Source organism: Numenius arquata, chromosome 7 (genome assembly GCF_964106895.1).
Source record: "Numenius arquata chromosome 7, bNumArq3.hap1.1, whole genome shotgun sequence".
Classification (NCBI taxonomy): domain Eukaryota; kingdom Metazoa; phylum Chordata; class Aves; order Charadriiformes; family Scolopacidae; genus Numenius; species Numenius arquata.
Window position 1 is genome coordinate 47986853 of NC_133582.1, and position 22274 is coordinate 48009126.

General features: G+C 45.0%; 1 protein-coding gene across 5 annotated transcripts in view; it reads right to left on the reverse strand.

Moving 5' to 3' along the window:
* UBE2E1 (ubiquitin conjugating enzyme E2 E1) overlaps positions 1 to 11170 on the reverse strand; it is a 45920-nt gene extending 34750 nt beyond the window's left edge. Inside the window, exons 1-3 of one of the 5 annotated variants that reach the window (XM_074150123.1) lie at positions 10991 to 11170; positions 8649 to 8827; positions 6439 to 6489 (exon numbers count right to left, since the gene is read on the reverse strand). In XM_074150123.1, the coding sequence (XP_074006224.1) occupies positions 6439 to 6489; positions 8649 to 8827; positions 10991 to 11170 (410 nt within the window). Of the gene's footprint in view, positions 1 to 6438; positions 6490 to 8648; positions 8828 to 10199; positions 10311 to 10990 lie in introns of those variants that run through there. The other 4 variants (XM_074150127.1, XM_074150126.1, XM_074150124.1 and 1 more) reach the window with 4 other exon arrangements.
* Positions 11171 to 22274: the final 11104 nt, after the last annotated feature.

Here is a 22274-nt window from a genome sequence, read left to right on the forward strand (position 1 = left end):
ATCCCCTAGACTAGCCAGTTCTCCATGGATAATTTTGTCTTCATATAAAAAGACAAGACAGATTCAAGCCTTTAAAGTATAAATACTCCATACACAGTGTTTCCTATTTATGTCTATAAAGTACCATACACGTATCATGAGTTCTTCTTAAAATAAAACCAGACATATAACCTGCTGCTATACACATATCCAATATAAAAATCTAGACAGGCAGAGCTGGAATACAACGGAAATGAAACTAAATTAAAGACTGCATAACCAAGAGGAAATATTAGAATTTTGTCAGATAAAACATATATGTAGTATCATAAAAACAGTTGCACAGTGCCCTCCAAGGGCAGCGAAGCTGAAAGTCAAATAATAAAATTAAGTGGTATACAAGAAAGTGCACACAGAAGGGATTTCAATCCTCTTTGTTCTTAGCCATGATACAATTTCACAGCCGCTCTCAAGATTCATCGTTCTGATGTTTGGCATGCAAGAGCACAGAATGCAGTTCATTTGGGAATTACTGAGCCAGGATGTGCCAAACAAAATCTACCACAGCATCAGCCAGCTCCTGCCACGGTGTCCGAGGAGCCTGGCCATTAACACGTTTCTGATTTTTAAAAGGGAGTCAAAAAATAAAACCAGGAATATCTTCAGAAAGGTGAATTCCTGTAATATTAACTAATCAATCCACAGTAAAGAAGCTGCTCCTGTGCAGCTATTGTCTGTCAAGCAGAGGACTTCGCCTGCAGGAGCTGCTACCTACACGTACTTTGAATTCACCGAGTGTAGAAACGGTATTATTTTTATGGTTTGCAAGCTACACCATCCACAGCTGCGGAGGATCTCTAAATTAGTTAATACACTGTTTCAAAAGGAAGAGTTATTTCTCCAGGGATCATGTGCCAAACAAAGGGGGGAGGGAATGCTGAACCACTGGCAGTTTATATGACAAAAGATATTTTTCAACTACACACAGCATTAATTATGAAGGTCCTTCCTATCCTATGGCTGGAAACTTCTCACAAAAAACACTCCCATTTCAGAGAAACAGGAAGGATGGGGGGGGAAAGAAAAAAAGTGCTAAACCCACTTTTGTAAGCTGACAATTTTCATTAAATATTACCTGCATTTTTTCTTTCTACAAGGAAGTAAACCCCAGAATTTGTGTCATTCTTGATCTAATAATTTCAGTGTGCATATAAAAAAAAAAAAAAAAAAAAGGGTCATACCAAAATTAAGCTTTTTAATTACAAAATGTAAGACCACAAAGTTTATGCTATAATATAGTTAAGTTCAGGAAGGACTATTCCAAGTATGAAAATAATAAACTATAATGTCAGTGTTGTTTTTAACAGTGATAATCCATCCTTAGATAATACACTTGATTTAAAAGCAAAAACACTTAAAGCATTATTGGAGTTGGAGGTATTGAGAAAATACATTTGCAAAAAATTACAAGCACCATAAAAACAAGTGTAATCAAAACAAATGCCAGACTTTCATGGTATGTAGATGAAATACATTAATTATAATATGAAACTATTGAGTTCAAAACAGCCTTTGAGCCACACATTTTCTGCAGACTTCTCTCTAACCAAGAAATCTTAATTCCACATTGCAAAGTTTTGAAAACTATGAATATTCCACACTTTATAGCAGAGAGCACTCCTCCTCACTATCTATACTGATACATATATTTATTAAGTGCTGACAGTTAACTTTCCCAAGACTCTGAGGGAGATCTGGTCCTTATTCTGTGAATGTACAAAAAATGGGCTGAAAGAGCCAGGAAACACAACTGTATTTTATTATTATTTAAATAATGAATTTGCGATAGCATTTCACTCTGAAGGGATGGTAAGCCTTGCAGGCAAAAGCCTCCTTCAGTAAAGATTTTAAAATAATTTTTATTTAAATAACAGCTGGTCTTGCCTATATGGACTTAAATGAGCCATGTGGAGCCAAACTTGTTTCAGTTTGGGTAAGAAAGATTAAAAAACATTAATTCTAGCTAATATCCATTTTGGTCCCTCTACACAGATGGGAAAAATAACATTAAATTACCATGCTTACATACAGTCAATACCAGACACCCAATAAAGCACAAATTCAAAGGCCTGTTCATAACGCAACCGACGCACACAGTTCCAGGAGAACGGCTCAGCTGCGAGTTAGCCTGAAACAAAGGAGATTTACATTCATTTCTCCACTTTGCCACAGACTTCCTGCGTGACCTTGGACAAGTCACTTGGTTTTTGTGTGCTGCAGCTCCCCATCCCTAAAATGGGGAAAAACATTTCTTTCATAACCTCACAGCAATTAGCAGATTTACTATCAGGAGATGCTTAGATGTGGAGGTCAAATAAATGACATAAAGCTTCAATTAACTTCTGTTAAAGCTTTGGAAACCTTGTCACAGTGACAGAAGTAAAGCTTTGGGCACAATACTCACAAGTGTTACCTACAAACAAAGGTCAGGTCTCACTATGTAGCAAGACGGAACTATATTTTGACACCCATGTACACAGACTTCCATGATCCAATGCAAAGACATGACATACTTCTCTACCACCAATACATAGAGAAGCCCAAAAGTCCAAAGTTTCTATGCACCTTCTTTGAGTTCTAAAACACGTTATAACTTTCTGATATAATACAAAGTAGGAAAAGAAATCACCGGGTACCCTCTTAAAGGATTTTAAATACTTCAGGTCCAAACAGTTATTCTCCAATTCATATGAACCACTAACCACCTTTTGAACTTGAAAGCCACATTTAACTTTCATAACTCGGTATTAATATCAGGAGTCAAATCATCTTGCAGACAACAGAAAATTAAAGACCTTCAGAGCGCCAGCCTACTGAAAAAGATGAAGAGGGCAAGAACCATCCAGAAGTAGCCAAACGCTACACACATACTACACTAGGACACTTATGAGGACAGCATTGCCTCCATTGGGTATCCACAAGTTTGTGACGTGAATTAAATACATCTTTTTTGAAAAGATAAAAAAAAAAAAATATTTTTTAAATGTAGGCCAAACATATACTGCATTTCCATGCACATACCCCACACCTCTGTACAAGTAACTGCACTAGTTAGAGTAATATCAAAACCACAGCCTGAGGAGGGAAACATGAGGGGCAAAGGGACTATATGGGATGATGAAGCAGTTAATGAGAGACAAGCACAGGTAAGCATCTGGGGGACACAGGCAAGCTATGGAAAACCAGAAGCAAGGAGACCACTGAGGGGAGAGGAAGTTCTGGGATAAACTTCCCCTCATATTACCCACATATGTGTAAAACCCACACAGCTGCTCAATCACAGGGTGTTGAGTGTGCTTGGGGTTCAGATTTTTGTTGGCTTTTTTTTTTTTTTAAACACAGATGATCTGTGGGTTACACTCATGAAAATACCGTCACTGCAAGCTACAAAAATAAAAATGAAACTCATTTGTTTTTAAGCTATTTTGTTTGAAATATCAAATGGTTTTCATTATTTGTAATTGCATCTTATATGTGGTGTTTTATAAGAAGAAAAATAAAACAGTTCTTACTAAAAATCATTTACAACCTAAAGCTTTTTCTTTCAATATGCAGAGCTGCTCTGGGATGTGTTAAATATCTTGAACTCCCATTGCTGCAATAAGACTGGAAGAAGAACAGCACTTTGCAACAAGGCCAAAAATTAAAGCATGGTCAACAACGAACTGCTATGAAACACTGGGCATGGCACAGAAGAGGGGAAAATACTAAGAGGGCGGCGAGGGGTATAAAACCAAATGTCCAGTAGAAAAAAAGAATATGACATTTCCAACATAACACAGGACACAGTTTTGGATGCACATTTTCGAACGTGACTTCTAAGACTTTGGCACCCCTGAAGTTGACAGCAGAACAGGCAGTACTCGGTACGCATATAGCTCCCTGAATATGTAAGTTCTGAGATTATTCTTGCAGGAGAGAGTGAGGGGCCTATAAGGAGAGGGCTGCCCTCCCCTCCAGTGACACCCAAAAAAAATCTGTAGGGGCACAAAGGCAGCAGAGAGATGAGGGGCTGGAGGTCAGAAGAAAGGGTGAGGATAAGCAAAGTCATGAAGGCAAGAAATTGAAACTAAGTTCTGGAACTATGTATTTAATACTTCCCTCACAGCATGCTAATAATGTTCATACGAAGGGAAAAAAAAAGTAATAAAGGAAAGCAGTGATACTGTTAGCAGGCTTCCCCAGAGCAAGTTTTGGCAACCTTAAACATCACGCAGCAACTAGAATCTCTCACTTGCTTAATCTCCTCACACTCTCAAATTGACTATTTCTATTTCTTTTTCCACAAGAGGTGAACTTTCCCCATAACTGCGATAGCTGAAATTCATCTCACTGTTGTGGCAATCGGCACCTGTGTACCCTTCTACAAACCAGCTGCTAGAGAGGCAAACTCCCAGTGATTGACTGTGCAATTGGAACCTTGTTAGCCATAAGCAGAGCTGTTCTCCTTCACTCTCAGCACTATCTTTACTGAAGCAGGATGACTTCACCCCAAGATGAGCAATACCAAAACTCCTTTGGTCACACACCTCCCCCCTCCATTCATGTTTTCCTATCTATCAACATATTAAGAGACAGTAACGACTACAGCAGTTTCATGTATTATTTGCAAGAGTTGCCAGCCTTCACTGTCACTCACCTGAAGGTCGAAAGGAATGCAGAATACCTGTAACTGCATTACGGGCAAAGATCAGTCATCACTACTTGTACTATGAGCTAATTTTTACCATTAGAAATATTTATAAAGGCTGAAACAACACAAACTTACTATGTTGGCCTTGAAATGCATTATTCTCAGTGGTCTATGCAATTGAAAAAAGAAAAAAATCACAACCATATTCTACTTTGGCAGGTAGTCTGCCAGCTCATCTTTACCTGTGAATGATGCCAGTTGAGACAAGGACAAATTAGGGTTCTTATTTACACAAACCTTCAGAAGCAGCAGCCTGCAATCTGACATACTTATACACTACCACAACTTTTGGATAGATTTTCAAAGTTCAGACTGCAGCCCCGGTGCCTTCATCATCCAGACTCAGTTATCTACAGAGCAAGCTACAGTGCCTTTCCGAGCCATGCTTCTGGGTTTCTTCCCCGTGAAAATCAGGGTATGGTGGGAGGAGGAGGGGAAACCATGTGGACTTCATCCTGACACAGAGCCAGGATTCAGGCAGGACAGACACCTCCAGCCCAAGAGCTGGAAGCTGTCGTAATATTCAGGTAGTCACTGTCACCAAAACAATATCAGTTATATATACAAAGTCAGAGCTTATCAGTTGTCTTCCAAACAGCACAAAAATCTTAGTATCAGCCCAAGCCTCTGCTCACATGCCTTATCGCACCCCTCCTTTCTTTAATAATGATCCTTGGGACTGGTACTGAAAGGGTGGCTCTGGACCTGTCAGGCTAACTCTTGTGCCAGTGCTCCCCTGAAGACTAACAGCAGCAAAAAGCTTCAACAGAAAGGCTCGTGTGTGTTTGTGGTGTGGGTGACAACTTAATACTAAAAAGACCAACTTACATAGTTATTTATAAACAGAATTTTCTCTGATTTCTGCTGTTACCAACATCAAAAGGCCTCAAACCTTAGCCACAACAAGAAGATAGGAACAGATTTGTGCTTTGGCAACTACACCCAACCCAAATCAGACCAAAAGCCACTTTCCTTTTGAATGAAGAAGCACAACCAAAGATGTTACACTACTACTGTCCCATCTCCAAATGCAAAGAGGCTTGGACCACCATGAAATGAACCAAATCAACCTGCTAGATGTTTTAAACAAACGGTGCGTTTCTAAAACATACTTGAAAACAAGGTGCTCTATAAAAGGGCAACAGAATATCCCTGCTTGTTATTTCAGCAGCTAACATCTGTACTCCTGTAGGGCACCCACTGAGTGACGAATTCGGGCTTCTCTTCCGCTTTAAGTTAATGTTCGCAATAGAACTCTCTGAGCTAAAAAGCTTGTAGCATTTTACTATTCTCTTCTTCCTTGGCAGGGCTCTTATATAAATAAGATTAGTGCAGTCAGGCATTAGATTTATAAACCAGAAAAAACAAACAAGGAGAAAGTTTTCACACTCTTCTTTATAGGCCAGTTTTGAAAATATACACACAAAGCAGTATAACAGATTGAAATGCAATCATTCAAGAAGACAAAACCAAAACAACTCCCCAAACAAACAGAAAACTCGTATCAAAACACATTTAACCTCTGGAGGCCCCCCCCACCTGGAAACTATTTAATGTCATCCAAGCATTCACAAAAGTACTGTCAACCACACAAACAGCCATTCCTCTGCTCCATCCAGAGCCTCTGAGGACAGTGACAATACCCACCAGCACAATTCAGCCCCTCGCCTTCCCCCACCCTCCTCAGGGAAGGAATCGACACCAACCTGCAGTTGGGAGGTGGATCTAAGGTGATGTCAGCCAATTCCTTCTGAATCCTGTGGCAATAAAAGCGAGAAGGAACAAAGGTAAGTCACTGTGTGGGACAGCAGTTAACACGTACGCCTTACAGACATACTGTCACCGTGAGTTTGCAACGCTACATAAGAGAGAGGCACTCTCAGCTGCAGCCTCCCACCACTCCAAACACACTAAGCAGGACAGGCACCCTGTTACGGAGACGGTCGGAAAAACAGACGGGCACCACGCACTGAACCCAGACAGGTGCACTGTTGTACGCTGCCATAAAGATGCCAACCACACAGGGGCAGCGGAAAAGACTGTCTGCTTTACTCTGCCAACCAGCCCGTCAATGAGAGGAAACCTCTGCAAATGTGATGCACCAAGTGCTCAGATGAAACTGCTCTCTGAACAGGAATTTTGTCTTGCTGGATTGAGAGAAACAGTCATTGCCAAATTGGCTCCCCCCCTTCTCTCCCCCTGCTTCCCAACATCATCCTGAGAAAAAGCACCAGGCCCAAGGGAGAGAATAACTGCACCATTCCCAAGGATATTTAAAGGAAGGTGAATATCTACTTCTGAGGCTCCTGCACACTCCTGCCACTACGATTCTCCCCTCTCTTCACCCTCAAGAGCCAACAACATCCCCATGTCCCCTCTCTCAGGACTCCAGCCGCTCCCTCTCTTCCCTGCATTCAGCCAACACCCTCTCCTCCCTGCCCAGACTATTCTGGGCTCACACTGCTTTTGCCACAAAACGCCCAACCAGCTATCATCCCCTTCCCTGGAGTCCCATCACTGTCACTCAGGCTTCCCCTCCAGACTTCCCCACCCAGCACTCAGTCCGCCTCCCTTCTCCTTTAAACTCAGCCAGCATCTTCTGCCTCTCTTCCACTTGTCACACATGAGAACCACAGCCTTTTCATATCAGGCAGTTTACAATCTTCTCTATAAAATAGTTAAGGGCACGACACGTAAACACCGCTTGCCACTATCTATGTCAGTTTGCCATGGAAACCTGCTGAGTGGAGATCTGGAATAACCAAACTGCCTAAATTCTACAAAGCCACAGACAACTCAGTTGCAATGACAGGGCATTTGCATAAAACCCCAGTCACTTTTGACACCTACAGATACAACCTCTCTGCGCTGCTTGGCAAAGCTGTTCTGTGAGATGGTTTATTATTCTTACTGAAGTACTGCAAGTTTGCTTGAAAACTTCCATTTGTCAGCTTAGCTCCCTGGAGCAGGATGGTGCTGAATTTAGGTGAAACACAGAATAAGAAAGGGTAACCATTTGTTTTTTTTTTTTTAAAAAAAAAAAAAAAGAGTGACTCTCAGTCTGCCCAGGTGAAGAAAACTGACCGACGTAGCTGTTCTGGAATTACTATCCTATGCAGGCATCTCTCCCCCATGTAGACATTATTCTGGAACAAAAATTATTTCATTCTCAAAAAGAAAACCCAACAAACCAACAACCAACCCACTCTGTGCTGTGAGCAAAGACTATTTCAGAGCAGAATGTCCACAAGTGGACATGCTGTGGGTTATTTATTCTAGTCACCAACCAACCATATGCAGAAAATTCAATGCAAGTGATGAGCAGACAGAAAAACAGTAACATATTTGGCAGAAAAGACTTGGGGCTATATCACACCACTTGCACTGGAGTGTACTCCCACAGTGCAAGGAAACTCAAAACTCTTCACAAACGTTAATTAATCCCCAGAGAAGTCCTGGAAAGAAGAAAGCCACCCTAGATCAACCCCGACCTACAAAGGGGGAAACTCACGTTGAAATGCAATGCCTTACTCAGGACCATACAGCTCCCAGTAGCAGAGAAGGAATTCAGGTCCTACATGCCAATCCTACACCACCCCTATAACCAATGCTAATACAGAAAAAGGAGGAGCCAGCAGAATAATTGAGGGACAGAGTAACAGCCCAAAGGAAGAAAGACAGGAAAATATTTGGGATGGAACAGAGGAAGATGCAGGAAGAGAGAGCAGAGAGCAGTGAAGTTGGGCAGACGCTGCACAGAGATGCTGAAAAAAGTGAGACAATGGCAGCTTCGTGAGCGTAAGGGTTAGAGATGAGGAACGGGAGCAGCAAGGGAGCACTGGGGTAACGGAGCAAAATAAAATGAGGAAGGAGAGAAGATGCAGTGAATCAGTGAGAAAACTGACTGCAGCCTCACCTCTTGGCACTGGTAGATAGCAGCTTAGAGTTTTTACTCATGCTGACTTTGCTTTCCTTCTTCTTAGGCGTGCTTGTCTCTTTCTCTGTCTGTTGGTTGGAGGATGAAGATGAGGAGGAGCTGGTGCTGGCCCTCGAATCGTCATCCGACATAGCGACCCCCCCACCACACACCCCAACCTGGAGAGGAGACACCATGGGGCGTAGGGAACAAACAGTGAACACAAACACACACAGAGAAAGGCCGCTGACAATCTCACTCTGTGTTTGGGTCACGCTCCTTTTAAAGGGTCCTCGTGTCTCCCTCTCCTTTTCAGGCCCTACAGTCGAAGCAGGAGGAGCAGCAGCCTCCCCTGCACTAGTAACACCGAGGAGCAAGACGAAAGGGACTTTTAAAGCTTCCTCTCAGAAAGCAAGCGCGAAACGACAGGAGAAGAGACTGGAACGAGGACGACGGCGGGGATCAGGAAAGCTCAAAGCAATTCCTTCTAATCTCCCCCAAACGGCACACACACAAGAAGCCATCACCACCCACCACTATCCAGCCTAGGGGTGTAGGAGATAAAAATGGAACAGCTTTGGTCCCTTGGGTTCCCGGGAGGCACGTGGGGGAGGTGGGAAGGGATGGGGCTTGGGGGGGGGGGGGGTGACCATCACCATCCCTAAAATGGAAGTGGGGCATCACTAGCAACAGGGTAGCAGGGAGACCCCGAAGGATGATCGGTGTCCTGCAGTGGGAAAGCCTCTGCCTGCTGGATCAGGCCCTGGGAGCAGGGACATGGGGGTGGTGTGGGGGGGAAGATGAAGGGGAAGAGCTCAGCAGGGAGTGGGGTGCACAGAGGGGACCCTCCGAGGGCCACTGCACCGAGGGGCACACCAGCAAAGGGGGACGGGGGCAGAGAGTCTGTGCTGGGGGGGGGGGGGGGGCGGGGGGGAAGCAGGGGGGAGAGAAGGAAAAGAAGGGCCAGGGCCTACAAGGGGTGAGAGCGAAGGGGCCTGGGCAGGCCGGTGGCAGGGAGGGGGGAAGCGGGGTGCCGGGGGGAGACAGCCCGGTTTCCTTGTGGGCACCTCAGGGGCACAGGGGAGGAGGGCGAGCACGGTGGGCTACCGAGGGCAGGTCCGCACCCGAGAGGGGCGAGAAAGCCGTCGGTAGGGATGGGGAAGGGGGGGGGGGGCGGCAGGCCATACCAGGGTGGGAGCCAGGGGGGGCAGCCGCGGGCCCCGGGGCGAGCGGCGGCGGGGCAGCACTGGGGCCGGGGGGGCCGGCACACGGCCGCCTCCCTCCCAGGGCCACCGGCCCCCGGGGAGCTCCTCGGCCCCCGCCGGCCGAGAGCCGGGGGGGGCCCGGCCGAGCTCCCCCGGCCGCGGGCCCGCAGGGCCGGGCGGCGAGGGGCCGGGGGGACAGCGGTACCTGACAGCCCCGGGCGCGATCCCCCTGCCCCGCCGGCTCCGCCGCCTCCCGCCCCATCGCCGGGCCGCGGCCGGCCCTGCCTCTCGCCCCTGCCCCCGGGGCCGGCGGGGAGGGCGGCGGGGGGGTGCCCCGTCCCCCTACCTCTCCCTTTGTGTCTGGCTGCTCCTCCTCGGTGCGGCTGGGCCTGGCCACTCGTGTCTCTCTCGCTGGGAGAGAAGCGGAAGTGCTGCAACAGCAACTATTAAACAGGCAATGGCTTCCCTGGCTGCCTCCCCCACCGCCGAGCGGGGCTGGGGGGCGGCGGGGACGGGGCGCCTCCCGCCGCCACCTCGCACGGAGCGGGGGCTGGAAGGGAGGGGGGAGCAGTTGGCGGAGCCCCCGCTCCGGGGCTAGAGGGGGGATCACGGCAGCCACAGTCCCCAGTGTCCCGGTCCCCCCCACCTCCCCCGGGTGCCGGGGAAGGAAGAAAGGGGCGCTCAGAGGGGGACGGTGAGTTTTTAATGGAGACCCTCTGGAAAGTACTCTGCGGGGGTGTCCGGGAGGGAGGGAGGGATGAACGCCCTCCCCGGCTCCGCTCCTGCTTCCGTGCGAGAGCCCCACGGGGCCGCGGCCGAGGCAGGTGGCTGGGAGAGGGGACAAGCTCCCGGGGCTGCTGGTTTTTTAAGGCTGAGAGGGGGTTATTTGGCTTGTGGGGGGGGGGCTGCTTGCTTTCCTCCTGTTCTTACAACTGTTTCAACCCCAAAGCTTCTCCCCTGCCTCACCTGCTTTGTCCCTCCGGCAGCAGCAGCAACTTCTCACCTGTCTCAGTTGGAAAGCGATGGGGGGGGGGGGGGGGGGGAGAAAAAAAAAAAAAAAAGAAAAGAGCCCAGCCCGAAGCCCCCCCGCCCCCAGCAAGCCGAAAGGGATCCCCCGGCAGCTCTCCCGTCTCTCACCTGTTTCAGCCCTAAAGCAGCAGCTGTGTCCTCCCTTCCCTCCCCCGGCTGAGCCCTGAACCAACAGCAGGAGCAGGCGCTTCCCACTCGCCCTCGCCCGGAGTTCAGGATTCCATTGTCCCCCACACTGCACTTGGTGACATCACTGACACACAAAGAAGGGGCACTTCGTGATGTCATCAACGCATGCTGGGAAAGAAAACAAAATCCTGGGCTTGGCAGCGACAGCACGAGAAAAAACCCTTCAATTTTCCAAAGGTAAAAGTATTAGGGATTTTTTTTTTCGATTTTTTTTTTTTTTTTTTTTTTTTTTTTTTCCCCCGAGTCCCCTGATGGGGATCCCGTCTGCGGGAACGGCGCAGCGGCGTTCAGCCGCTTGGGCTGCTGGCGTGTTGTATGTGCGAAGCGTTTTACTCTTCTTCCCCGAAACCTTTGCTGTCGCTCTCTCTCCCTGCCCACCCAACGGAGAAAAGTGATTTGGCCGGAGCGACACGCCACCTCCAGCCCACGCGTGGGAGCGGGGAGCAGCCCCGGTGGGCTGCCGCCGCTCTTCCTGGAGATGCCGGACCCGCTCGCGAAGGGACAATAGGGACCAACATTCCCACCGACCTCACCCGGGGCAAATTTGGCTCCGCGCTGCCGGTTTCCGCAGCCTGTGGAGGGATCGCCTATGGAATTACTTGCTGTCCTCGGTGGCCGACAACACAATGCCTGTCACCACCGCGCATCACGATAATGAATAGGAGCTTGTATGTTTGCCCTTCCTCCCGCGGGAGGACCCCGAGGTGATCCGCAGGCACACACGGCTGCTGCCTCGACAGGGCGCTGTCGCGACATGACGCCTTGGGAGTCCCGGGGCTTCGATTACAAAAGCGAGGCCGCCGGAGCGGCGGGGCACGGAGGGGTGACACGGACCCACGCCCAGGGGGACATCCCGGGGCTGGACATCTCCGCTTCATAGCGACATAGGGGGAGAGGGCAGACTTGAGTGGGGACAAAAACCTAAAGGTTGGGTCCGGTAATGGATGCCCATGGCTTCTTTTGGTGACGCTTGGGACCTGAAGAAAAGGTGTGTTTGGACCAGCTATAAGCAGGACTGCCTGGGGATGCTGAGCCAAGCCTCTGTGGGACAGCGGCTTCACACTCTTGTGGCTCACCACTAGAATCTGTTCGTGGCACTGATCTTTCACCATTTATGGCCAATAATCCTTGAGCCAGAGGTACCCCTGGGGGAGACGCCCAAGGAGGGAAAACCTTTCCTGTTTCCAGCCTCCCCTCTGTTTCCTTGGACCTCTGCGTCTGCTGCTTCTCCCTCCTCATCCTTCCCCCAGTCCCCTCCTCAGTCTTCTGCACACATCTCAGCAGCCCTTCATTTCACTGGGATTAATCCCAAAACTACCTACGCTCCCACAGACTTGCTGCCCGGCCTGCGTGTGGTTGAGCAGTGCAGCGTGTCAGATAGGTACACCAGCGACGTTGTGAGAGTCACCCTGTCAAGAGAAGGAATTCCACTGCAGTGTCACACTTTGGGTGTTTTTTTTTTTTTATTTGAATTGTTTTATTTTTTTGCTAACCCTTCTCTTCAGTCTTCTGTTACCTGTGGTACTACATATTAGGCCTTGGTGAATTGTCCTCCAAAAGCAGCTTGCTAGCACTGCCAATCTGTCTAGTTTGACCTATGGGAATGACACTTGAGAAGTCATGTTCATCCTTCCCTCCAGTAACTGTGGAGCTTTGGCATCTCCACCATTGACAACGGCCTTGAAGGCATATAATAAATTTCATGAAAACTGGCATTTAGATAAAGGCGGGTGACCTGATCACTTAGTGCCCCTCATTGACAAAAGGGGGGCAGAACTCAGCTCCTATGTTCTTAACAGCAACCAGCCGCTCTGTCAGCATTCTCCAAACTAACCCGGGGGGGCTGTGGAGGATGGGACTGGTGTATGGTCGTACGTGCCAGGCGGCAAATACAGAAGATGAGAAGACACAAAGCAAGGTGACCAGGCTTCACAAATTTCACTGCTTATGGAAGAGCTTTTTAAAAACAGAAAATCTTCACTTTCACCACAAACAAACCTCCAGCCCTTTCCTGTCATCACAGGAAACCTGCACCAAAGTCAAATGAGACAACTGATATTAATAATGAAAGCCCTCTGCTTCTGTAATAGGGGTCAGGGAAAATGTAAAGATTGTTACAAAGTTACACACACTCTTTTCCTTTATTATGTTAATAACCTTGATAGGGGGTTATCTGTAGACTAACCTTTTCTGCAGCACACAATCCTTGGTAACCCTGTTCAAAGTAATAATACAATAACCAGCAGCAGTGGTTATTTACTTTGAAGCCTACCCAAAAATGCGTTTGCTGAAAGCACCTACTAATGTCATCGCTTGAGCAGCTGTTACAGTAGCAACTCCCATTTTATGACTCACCTCCTAGGTCATGGCTAGGATCAGGCAATGGGCTGTTCTCCCGTGCTAGCCATTCTGTACCCATAGCCCTGGAGAGAGAGGGAGCCAAGAAGCTGACTTCTATGCCCAGAAATGTTTTTGCAGCTTGTGTTGCTCCCACCCATGATTGTCCTCTCAGCCCTGCATGGACACTGAAGAACTGCAAAAGAGTATAGGACATGATCCTTTTCCCAGCAAACAGGAGAACTGGATCGTCTAATCCAATCTCTTTCCATCTTGGGAATTTTGACAATACCTCACTGATCGGCTTCTATTTCTTTTCTGTAAAGTGTACAGCACTTTTTCGGGTGAGCTTGCCACCTTATCAGTGCTTGCTCTCACTGTCTCCTTACATTATTTTTTTTTTTTTGGCCAAGTTGTGCAACGGACTTGCAGAGGAAAACTGACCCAGATTATTCCTTTTCCCTGTGCCCCAAGCTTTTTTAATCGATGGCACTAGCTCAGAGTAGCAACTGAATAGGATTAGTCACTTTTCCCTCTGGACTGAGTTTGGAGGAGGCTGCAAAGCTAGATGACTAGAATCAAGTTGCCTTTGGGGGTTTGAGCTTAATTCACAACAGAAGCTAGCCAATTCAAATCACCCTGAGCCTCTTCCTGAAAGAAGGTGACTGGGATTACTCCCTTTGTACCATCTCAGCTCTGGATATGTTTTCAGCATTATTCCTGGCTGGTCTGTTTGGGTCTGAGCCAAAGCCCCTTATATTTCCACCAATTCCAGTGAGCTTTGCATCAGGCCTTTTGTGGGGAGCAGAAAGGAAATGATCATCTCTTTGGCTCTTCTAATGTGAGCTCGCTGCTAATGTCACACTTGCAAGTGACAGCGGCAAAGCCAGAAACATGCTGATATCTCACACAGTCCTGTGATGACACACTTTGTCCTTTTCGTGTGACCCTGTGATACAAGGTGAGGTAGCAAGGAAAAGCTACGATAAGCTCAGGACTTATGACACAGCTATTTGAATAAAGCTGGGCAGAAACTCTGAACTTGGCCAAAAGAGGAAGGAACTGCATTCAAATGAGAGAAAACGTAACAGAGAAAACACAAGTGGCTCATTTATGTGATATAAGGGTAGTGAATTTACAGGCTCACCCTTCGGTTTCCTGCTCACAGCTATCTTGCCATAACTTAATGAGGCAGTCCAACTTCCCTTGCTGTAATTTTCTCACACACAATACAGGTCTTACTCCTTAGAGTTATATCTTTTTCAATTCCTTACAGAGGAATGACAGGGTCCACAAGCAGAAAAAGATTTGTTTCCTCTCCTTTTATTCCAGTGCCAAAGAGGACTTAGTTGTGGAAGGAAAAGTTTAGGTCTTATTGTCAGATCCCTGTTATTTGGTTTTTTTTGAGACTAGCTTTGGGAGCTCTCCGAAGGCCTTGCCGAGAGACTGTCTTGTGGGCAGAAAGACTTGAGACCTGTTACATGCCTTGGCCTTATTAAAGTCCTGGCTGAACTCCCACAGATGTGAAGAGTGGCTGACAATTAATTCCAAAAGCTTAAGCAGAGAAGCATAGCTGCATATATCTATACATAGCTCCTATCTTACCGTGATTCTTTTATGCCTCTCCTGGTATATGGTCTGGTTCATTTTGGTAACTGAAAAACTGAAGATGCTTCGATCAATTCAGTTTCACAGCATCATAAGAAGTTTCATGAGATATATTTCCAGGGGTTTCTGCCTTGCTTCCAGGTGATGAGATTGAGCCTTAAAATTGCTTTACCTTGAAGATACGATGATTCACTGCTTTCTCAGTTATCCCCATCTATAGCTAGTACTTAGCGATCAGGACTGAGAGATATGTGATGCTTTCTCTGTCTATGCCTCTAGCAGTGACTCCATATTTCTGACCCTCATTTTCCTTCCTGTAAAAGAAGAGAATGATGTTAATCAGGAGTTAGACAAAGTGTAAATAGAGGTGCACATATGGACTTCACCCCTAGTCACTCACTAGACTTCTCTGTCGCTTCCTTTTTGTGCCTGATGGATCTGCTTTTCTGCAGAATGCTGCCTCCCCAGTGGTCTCTGTGCTTCCTTCAGGCTTTGCAGTAGCTGGCTCTGCTTTTCTTCTCTGTCTCTGCTGCGCACAGGCTCCCTGGACTGCTGTATGCCAGATTCCTTGACTTTTTCTCTTCTTGCACTGCATGCTACCCTGGTTCAGGGATTTTTCCTGTTTCTGCCTCTTTTTCAGTTTACAGAAACTGCTGCTTTATTGATCAATAATCAAATTGATTGATTATTGGAGACCACCTCTCCATTTCTACATATCATTTTTCCTGGCAGCAGTATGCAGATCCTGAAGAAACTCAGAAGGTGGAGTGATCATACTAGATTAAGCAGTAGATAGACTATTATCAACCAGTTCTGCCCAGGAAAGCTCCCCCACAACGGCATTCCTCTTGGCAAGAGCCCTGGGAGAGGTGAAAGGTGTTGGCCAACATGACCCAGACAAAAGGACTCCTGGAGACAATGGATCAAACAGCAGCAAATGTGCTATTTTTACCACTCTTCTCCTGCTAACTTGCAGAAAACTACAACCTGACTTTAAACTTGTGTTTGCCTTTTCTTTGTCACCACTAAATGGCCAATGGTAATGGCTGCTGCTGGACCAAGTCTGTGGTTGAAGCTTTCCACTACAGTAATAAATGGTTAGGTTGTGACATTCCTGTGCTGGCATATTGCCAGGTGTAGCCCAGGAAAAAACAGCTTAAAAGACTGTTTTGCCAGCACAAACTGCACCTCCTGATGTTGCATTTTGCTTGTACAACTGCCTTGCCTGCACGGCTATCCCGAGAGGTTTTTTTCCTGGTGTAAGCTTAACCTCACATTTTCTCTGTCTTGCAACGGAATAGTCAGAGAGCAGAATGGCTGAGGGTTGCTTATTAATGGTGTACGCTCACAGTTTACGCCTCTGCCTTTGTAGGGTGCTTTGATTAGTTCAGATGAAAAGGATAGTATTTTTCATACGGTCACCAGAATGTTACAGGTTAACCATAAACTCTGAAGACGTATCCTGGAAAATCACTCATTGTGGAGATGCAGGTCTGCAATGAGATATAAAATGTCAGCCAATTGCACTGAATGGGCTATTTAATACGTGGACAAAGTAATTTTCCTAGTATCCGAGACAATATAAATAATACTTACACTTACAGTCCTTTTTTTCTGCCCTTTCAAATATTTCCCAGTGTCACAGTATGTGTCACTCTGGCTCAGATGGGTTAGTACAAGAAAATCTGCTTTGCTTGCTCATATGCTGAATTGGTAATATTCTTATTCTAGTTTATTCTGTCTACTAAAAAAATGAGTGATTCCCTGTCTGCTCCAATTCTGTGGATTTGTAAATCCATGTGGGGGAAAAATCCACATGTCCTAACTTCTCAGAAAATGTATTTAGTAAGGATTTCAATTGAGTCTTTCAACCTCTGCCTCCTCATCTAACAAAGGTTCTTCTCAACAGAGAAGGATCAGGAGAGGTGTTCAGGGCTCAGTAATTTCACTCTGTGGCTTGACTACAGTTCAAGACTTCAATGGTCTTCGACTGCAATTTTTCTCCCTAGGCCTCCTTATTATTAGAGCCCTTCAAAAGGAAGCAATAGAATCACTCAGACTTTTACAGATCCCTGATGCTGCATTCTTGAGAAATCAGCGTATAGCACTTCTTTTCTTCTTTTTTTTTGTCTGACCAGCACATGGAAGCAAAGAATAGAACATGCTTCTGATTGTTAACCATTGCTTACATTTAACACTTGAATCGTATGTTTTTCATATCTATTGAGGGATAAAGCATTCTTCATTTCCCACGTAAAGTCCATAGTTAAAACAAAAAGGTGTATACTATTGAAAACTCCAGCATTAGAGAACCCTGCATTTCAAGACTTCTTAAATGCTGTTGTCTATTTTTTTCTTCCCAATATAGGCCATGGCAGCTCTCAGATTATGCCAAAGGTTATAGAAGCGTTCACAGCATGGACTAAAACTTCACGCATAATATTTTCTCTTCTCATTATCTTTTCTAACATTCGTGATCACAAAATTTCCATGTAGCATCTTATTGCTTACATGTAAGTATAAGCTTAGGAAACTTAAACATTTCTGAATACCTGCAAAAGACTTTTTTTCTACTAAGTAACCTTGTGGTGTTCTGCTCTGTTCCCATATAATCATAAAAGATGTCTTTGAAATGTGGCTTCTTGCTAAGCTAAAGAATGTCATGTCTGTGGCTTGACGGACAGTTAGATATTTCAGGCTCTGTCCACACAGGCACATTGCACCCCTCACGTCAATACAACTATATAGATATAGTTAAACAAGCATAACCCTACCTGTGAACTCCTGCCCCAACAGAAAAATAGTCTCCAGTTCAACTAAAAACCTTTTCAGAGCAATATAAGTCAAAATTGGAAAAAGAGTCACTTCTAGAGTGTTCACATGAGGAACTATACCAGTATAATCGTATAACATTACATAATATAATAATTTCTTTTGTTGCACAGACATGCATTGGGAAACTTTATCCATGGTGTAACAAAGTTGCTCTGCCAATCTTTTCATTCATCATTTTCGTTGAGTTAGAACTGAAACAGGAGGACTTTGCTTTGATGCTGCATTTGTGATCCCTTCTCAAAGAATTCATTGCACCTTTTCTCCCCCTTTGGCATTTCCTTTTCTTTCCCTCTCCCTGTAGCCTGAAACACTGTCTTTCTCCACATTTGTCTGACCATGATTCTCTGTTTCTTTTTAACCTTTTCCACCCTTTCTTCTTTACACCCTTCCTTGTTTCTGGCTTTCCTTAACACCCTGCAACTGATTCCCTGAATTTTAGCCAGTGTGTCCTGTCAGCCAAGCATTTTTTCTCTCATCTTCTCTGAGCATACAAAATGGACAATTAATTCCTTCTTCCCCTTCCTTCCAGGTGTTATGGTGGCTACTTCTTCAGCAAATGCCACTGCGTTTGTTCCTTCTCCTTATTTTCTTCTTCTTCTAGGCTTACAGGTTATTCCTTGAAGCGCCTTACAAATGCCTGTGGAAGCCGCTTTCTCTCAATGGACCAGTAACATGGCAAATGCTCTACAGCCTCACTGGTGTGCAGTGGCTGTAGTTTGAGAGCCACTACCCATTGCATCAGTTGGCATGATAAAAATAGGAGCCCTCTGGACATGAACTTTTTCTTCTTATAGCATAACTGGGCCTTAGTATATGAATAGGACACAATAATATAACTGCAGAAATTTAATTCCTGTTTCGTGACTTTTAACTTCTTTTTTTGAACAATACCCCAAGTCAAAAAATATTTTTACAAAACTTGATTTAGTAAGACATCTACCACCCTAAAGACACATGGCTGGTAAGAATCCAGTCACGTGTATACGCTTAAAGCAAATCAGAAGGACATGCCTCCTATACAGAATATGATATTTAAGGTGTCAGTATAACTGCACAGCTCTGTGGCACTTGGGGTGGCAATTGTACCACACCCTGGAAGGGTTTGTTTGCAAAACTGAGGTTGAAAAAAAAATGACACTGAACAACAGATGTCAAGTGTACTTCCTCTACCAGGTATAGTCAGGAAGGCAGAGAAAAAGCTTTTCAATTGCTCTTTGAAGATTTGCACACAAATTGCTGTGTCCTCGAAAATGAGATTTGCATTTCAGATCTCAGGATTTATGTATTGAAACTACAGGCAGCCTTTACAGGGTGGGCTGATACGAAAGGCATATTCAAATGATTTTTTAAAAAGAGCTAATAATGAAATGGAATATTGACATTTTTTCTAGGAATTTGTTGGCAAGGAAATTGGAGATTTGTCAAATAGCAGAGACAGGACTAACAGCTTTCCAATGCCACTTCTAAATTCTGCCATTATTTTTGTTTTAAACATCTGTTAACCTCAAAAGATGCCTTCCCCCTCCCCCCTTTTTTTTTTATGTCATAGAAAGTTGACACCCTTCTAAATATACAGTGTCACACAGGACAAACAACGCAGTACAATTATCTGCAGTCTGGTAAACTATGAGTTCATTTATCATGACAGCATTTCACCAGTTTACCTTTTATTTAAACTCATCAGGCCTCATGCACTGACTGATGAAGTCAATAAGATTCTTTTCACTAGTTTAATCTGTTTCAAACCAAGCCATTGGACAGGAGCCGACTTTTGGAAGGAATTCATTAGTGGAGATGCGGCTGCTTTTTGCAACTCCAAGATTGCCATCAGGAGAATCTTTTAGTTGCCTTAATGTCTCTGCTGCAGCCGTGTGTTGTGTTGTGGCCATGTTACCCAGGTATTGTGGGTTTCTTTAATTTAGCTGCCTCGATCTCCATTCAGTTATGTTTTTTCCCCTGCTGTGAAATATTATTTTCCCATCTTCTAGTTTCTGTGCTATTGGCAGCCCTTCCTCTCTGCTTATCAGGAAAGCAAGAGAGAGGACAGTGTCACACTTGAATGATTTTTTATAAGGCTGGGGTATACTGTAGGTTTCACAATAAGATAGCCTGGCCAATGGAGTTTGTATATATAGATTTTTCAGTTTCATTGCAGCTATGGGATTAGCTAGCACAGTAAAAGAAAAAAAAGCAAGGGGAGTGATTCTGATTTTGCCTTGGCATAACTCTGTTGAGTTCAGCAGGCTTACTCCAGATTTACGCTAGAATAAAGGGAGTTCAGAGTCAAGCCCAATGGCTCAGTTTACAGTGCTTTTGGAGGCATCAATTTACTCAGTCACTTGGAAAATCTTACTCCCCTACTGCCAAAGATCTGGGACAATTCACAATTCTAATATATTTGGGGGTCTGCTCTGTGGTGTGTAGATGCGTTTGCTTAATGGAATTAGTTATCTGTAAAGTAAACTTTATACAGCAAACCCTGCCCTCTCTTGTGCTCAAGGGCAAAGTAGAGAATAAGACACACAGGGAATTTCCTGCCCCTGTACAAAGACAAAAAGCTCCTGAGTGCTGGCCTGTAGCAGCCCTGGATATAGACTTCCAGCCAGCCATCACTTACACAGCCCTCACAAGCAAATTCCAGCTAGATACAGGTCTGAGTGCTCTCATTCAGGGGAAAAGGATGCCAACAGCCTGCTGTGAGGGGTCCTGTCCTGGCTGATAGGATTGCTCATAGCAGAGCCCATGCGGAACAGCACCTTTGCTCCCCTTTACTGCATGGACAAGATTCTGGTCCTACTATAAATGGCTTAATGTACTACCCTTGTTCTGTAATGAGACAGGCTTAAGCAAGTTTGTAGGTGTGGGGAAAAAGGCTGCTTTCGTCCTGCATCAGTGGCAATTACATGAAGTAAGCTCATCAACGCTGACCACACACTACTACCGTAATTTTTCTTTTAAGAAAAAGGACTCTATGGTAAGTAAAAACAGAGATGTGTTGCTATTCAGAGGTTTGTTGACAGATATATTTTTTTTGTGCTCCCCAAGGTGTGAAATCACACTTGGCAAAAAGCATCTGAGCACTAGAACATGTCATTTAGTGCCCTGAGTGCTTACGTCCAAACCCCTGCCACTAATGACATGACACGCTGCAAGAACAGGAGTCTGTTGGCTGGAATCTGAACGGGTTTCCTAATTCACACCTGTGCATTGGCAGACAAGCAGCCATCAATCCCAGACTCCTGCGCATCCTGGGTATGGTGCTATAGGCGGGCTGGAAACATTTCTAGAGTGCTGATGGGAGGGATAGGGTAAGAAAAAACAATAGAAGAAAAGTAAGAAACAAAAGGTAATAGAGTTACAGGAAAAAGGGCTGGAAGGGATGTCAGAAGGCTGGATTGACTATACTTGTGTAATTCCTGACAGATGCGATTAAAAAAAAAAAAAAAAAATCTCTTTGAAATGCATTATGGCCACAGAGCCACAGATACAATTTGTTAGAAACAAATCACTCTTCATCTACTAAATCTTAAAGCACCATTCCGGAGTGGTAGACAGCAGTTTGAGTCACTGTACAAAAGTTCCTATATCTTGTTTTATTTGAGTATGTATAAAATATTTGTATAAAATATTTATCTACAGAATGGAAGCATATAGGTATGCATGATTTTTTTAACACTCTGCCAAGAAATGGAATTTTACTAGAGTAAGGCTTGTGTAACACGCTTGAAATTGGGCTCATAACCAGCTTGTACAGCTTTCAGTTTTATGAGTGTATTTTGTGTTTAACAAGTAGAAGTAAATAAAAGAAGAGGAAAAAAAAAGAAAATTAACTCCTATGCAGCTAAATCATCTTTAGAAAGGTATTAAGGCCAGGTCTCCTCATTAGTTTCTTTCTTCATTAGCATTGGAAGAACAAAGAACAGCATTTACTTTATATTCTAAAGATTAATTGAAGTGGGGGATGAAACACTGAAATTGAATTAGTAAATTATTAACCAATTTCTAAGTAATAAGAAATAATCTATTACAGAGTCTATCCTTCCATCTAGAGATTTGTCTTAAGCATTTGTCTTTAGGAGAGAAGGTGGAAGGAATAAGGGAACACAGACTGGAGACAATCCATCAAGTCAGCTGCTGGAACATTATTAATGAAGACCTTTGAACTTGGCAAATCTTCCAGATCTCTCTCTTAACTGTGACTTACAAATTGTCCCAGGGTTACTGCTTAATCTAATGGCCTCTTTTTAATTTTTGCCCCCCATGTTATTAAAAATGCTCCTGTTACAATCTCAGCGGCTAACAGTGAAAGCAACAGTTAACAAAGCCCGAATCTGGCAGCGTGACAGCTCAGGAACTCCCTCCAGCCTGCAAATACAGCTCCACCCACTCACATTTTCAGGAGAGGAGCCTGGTGCCAAGGCAG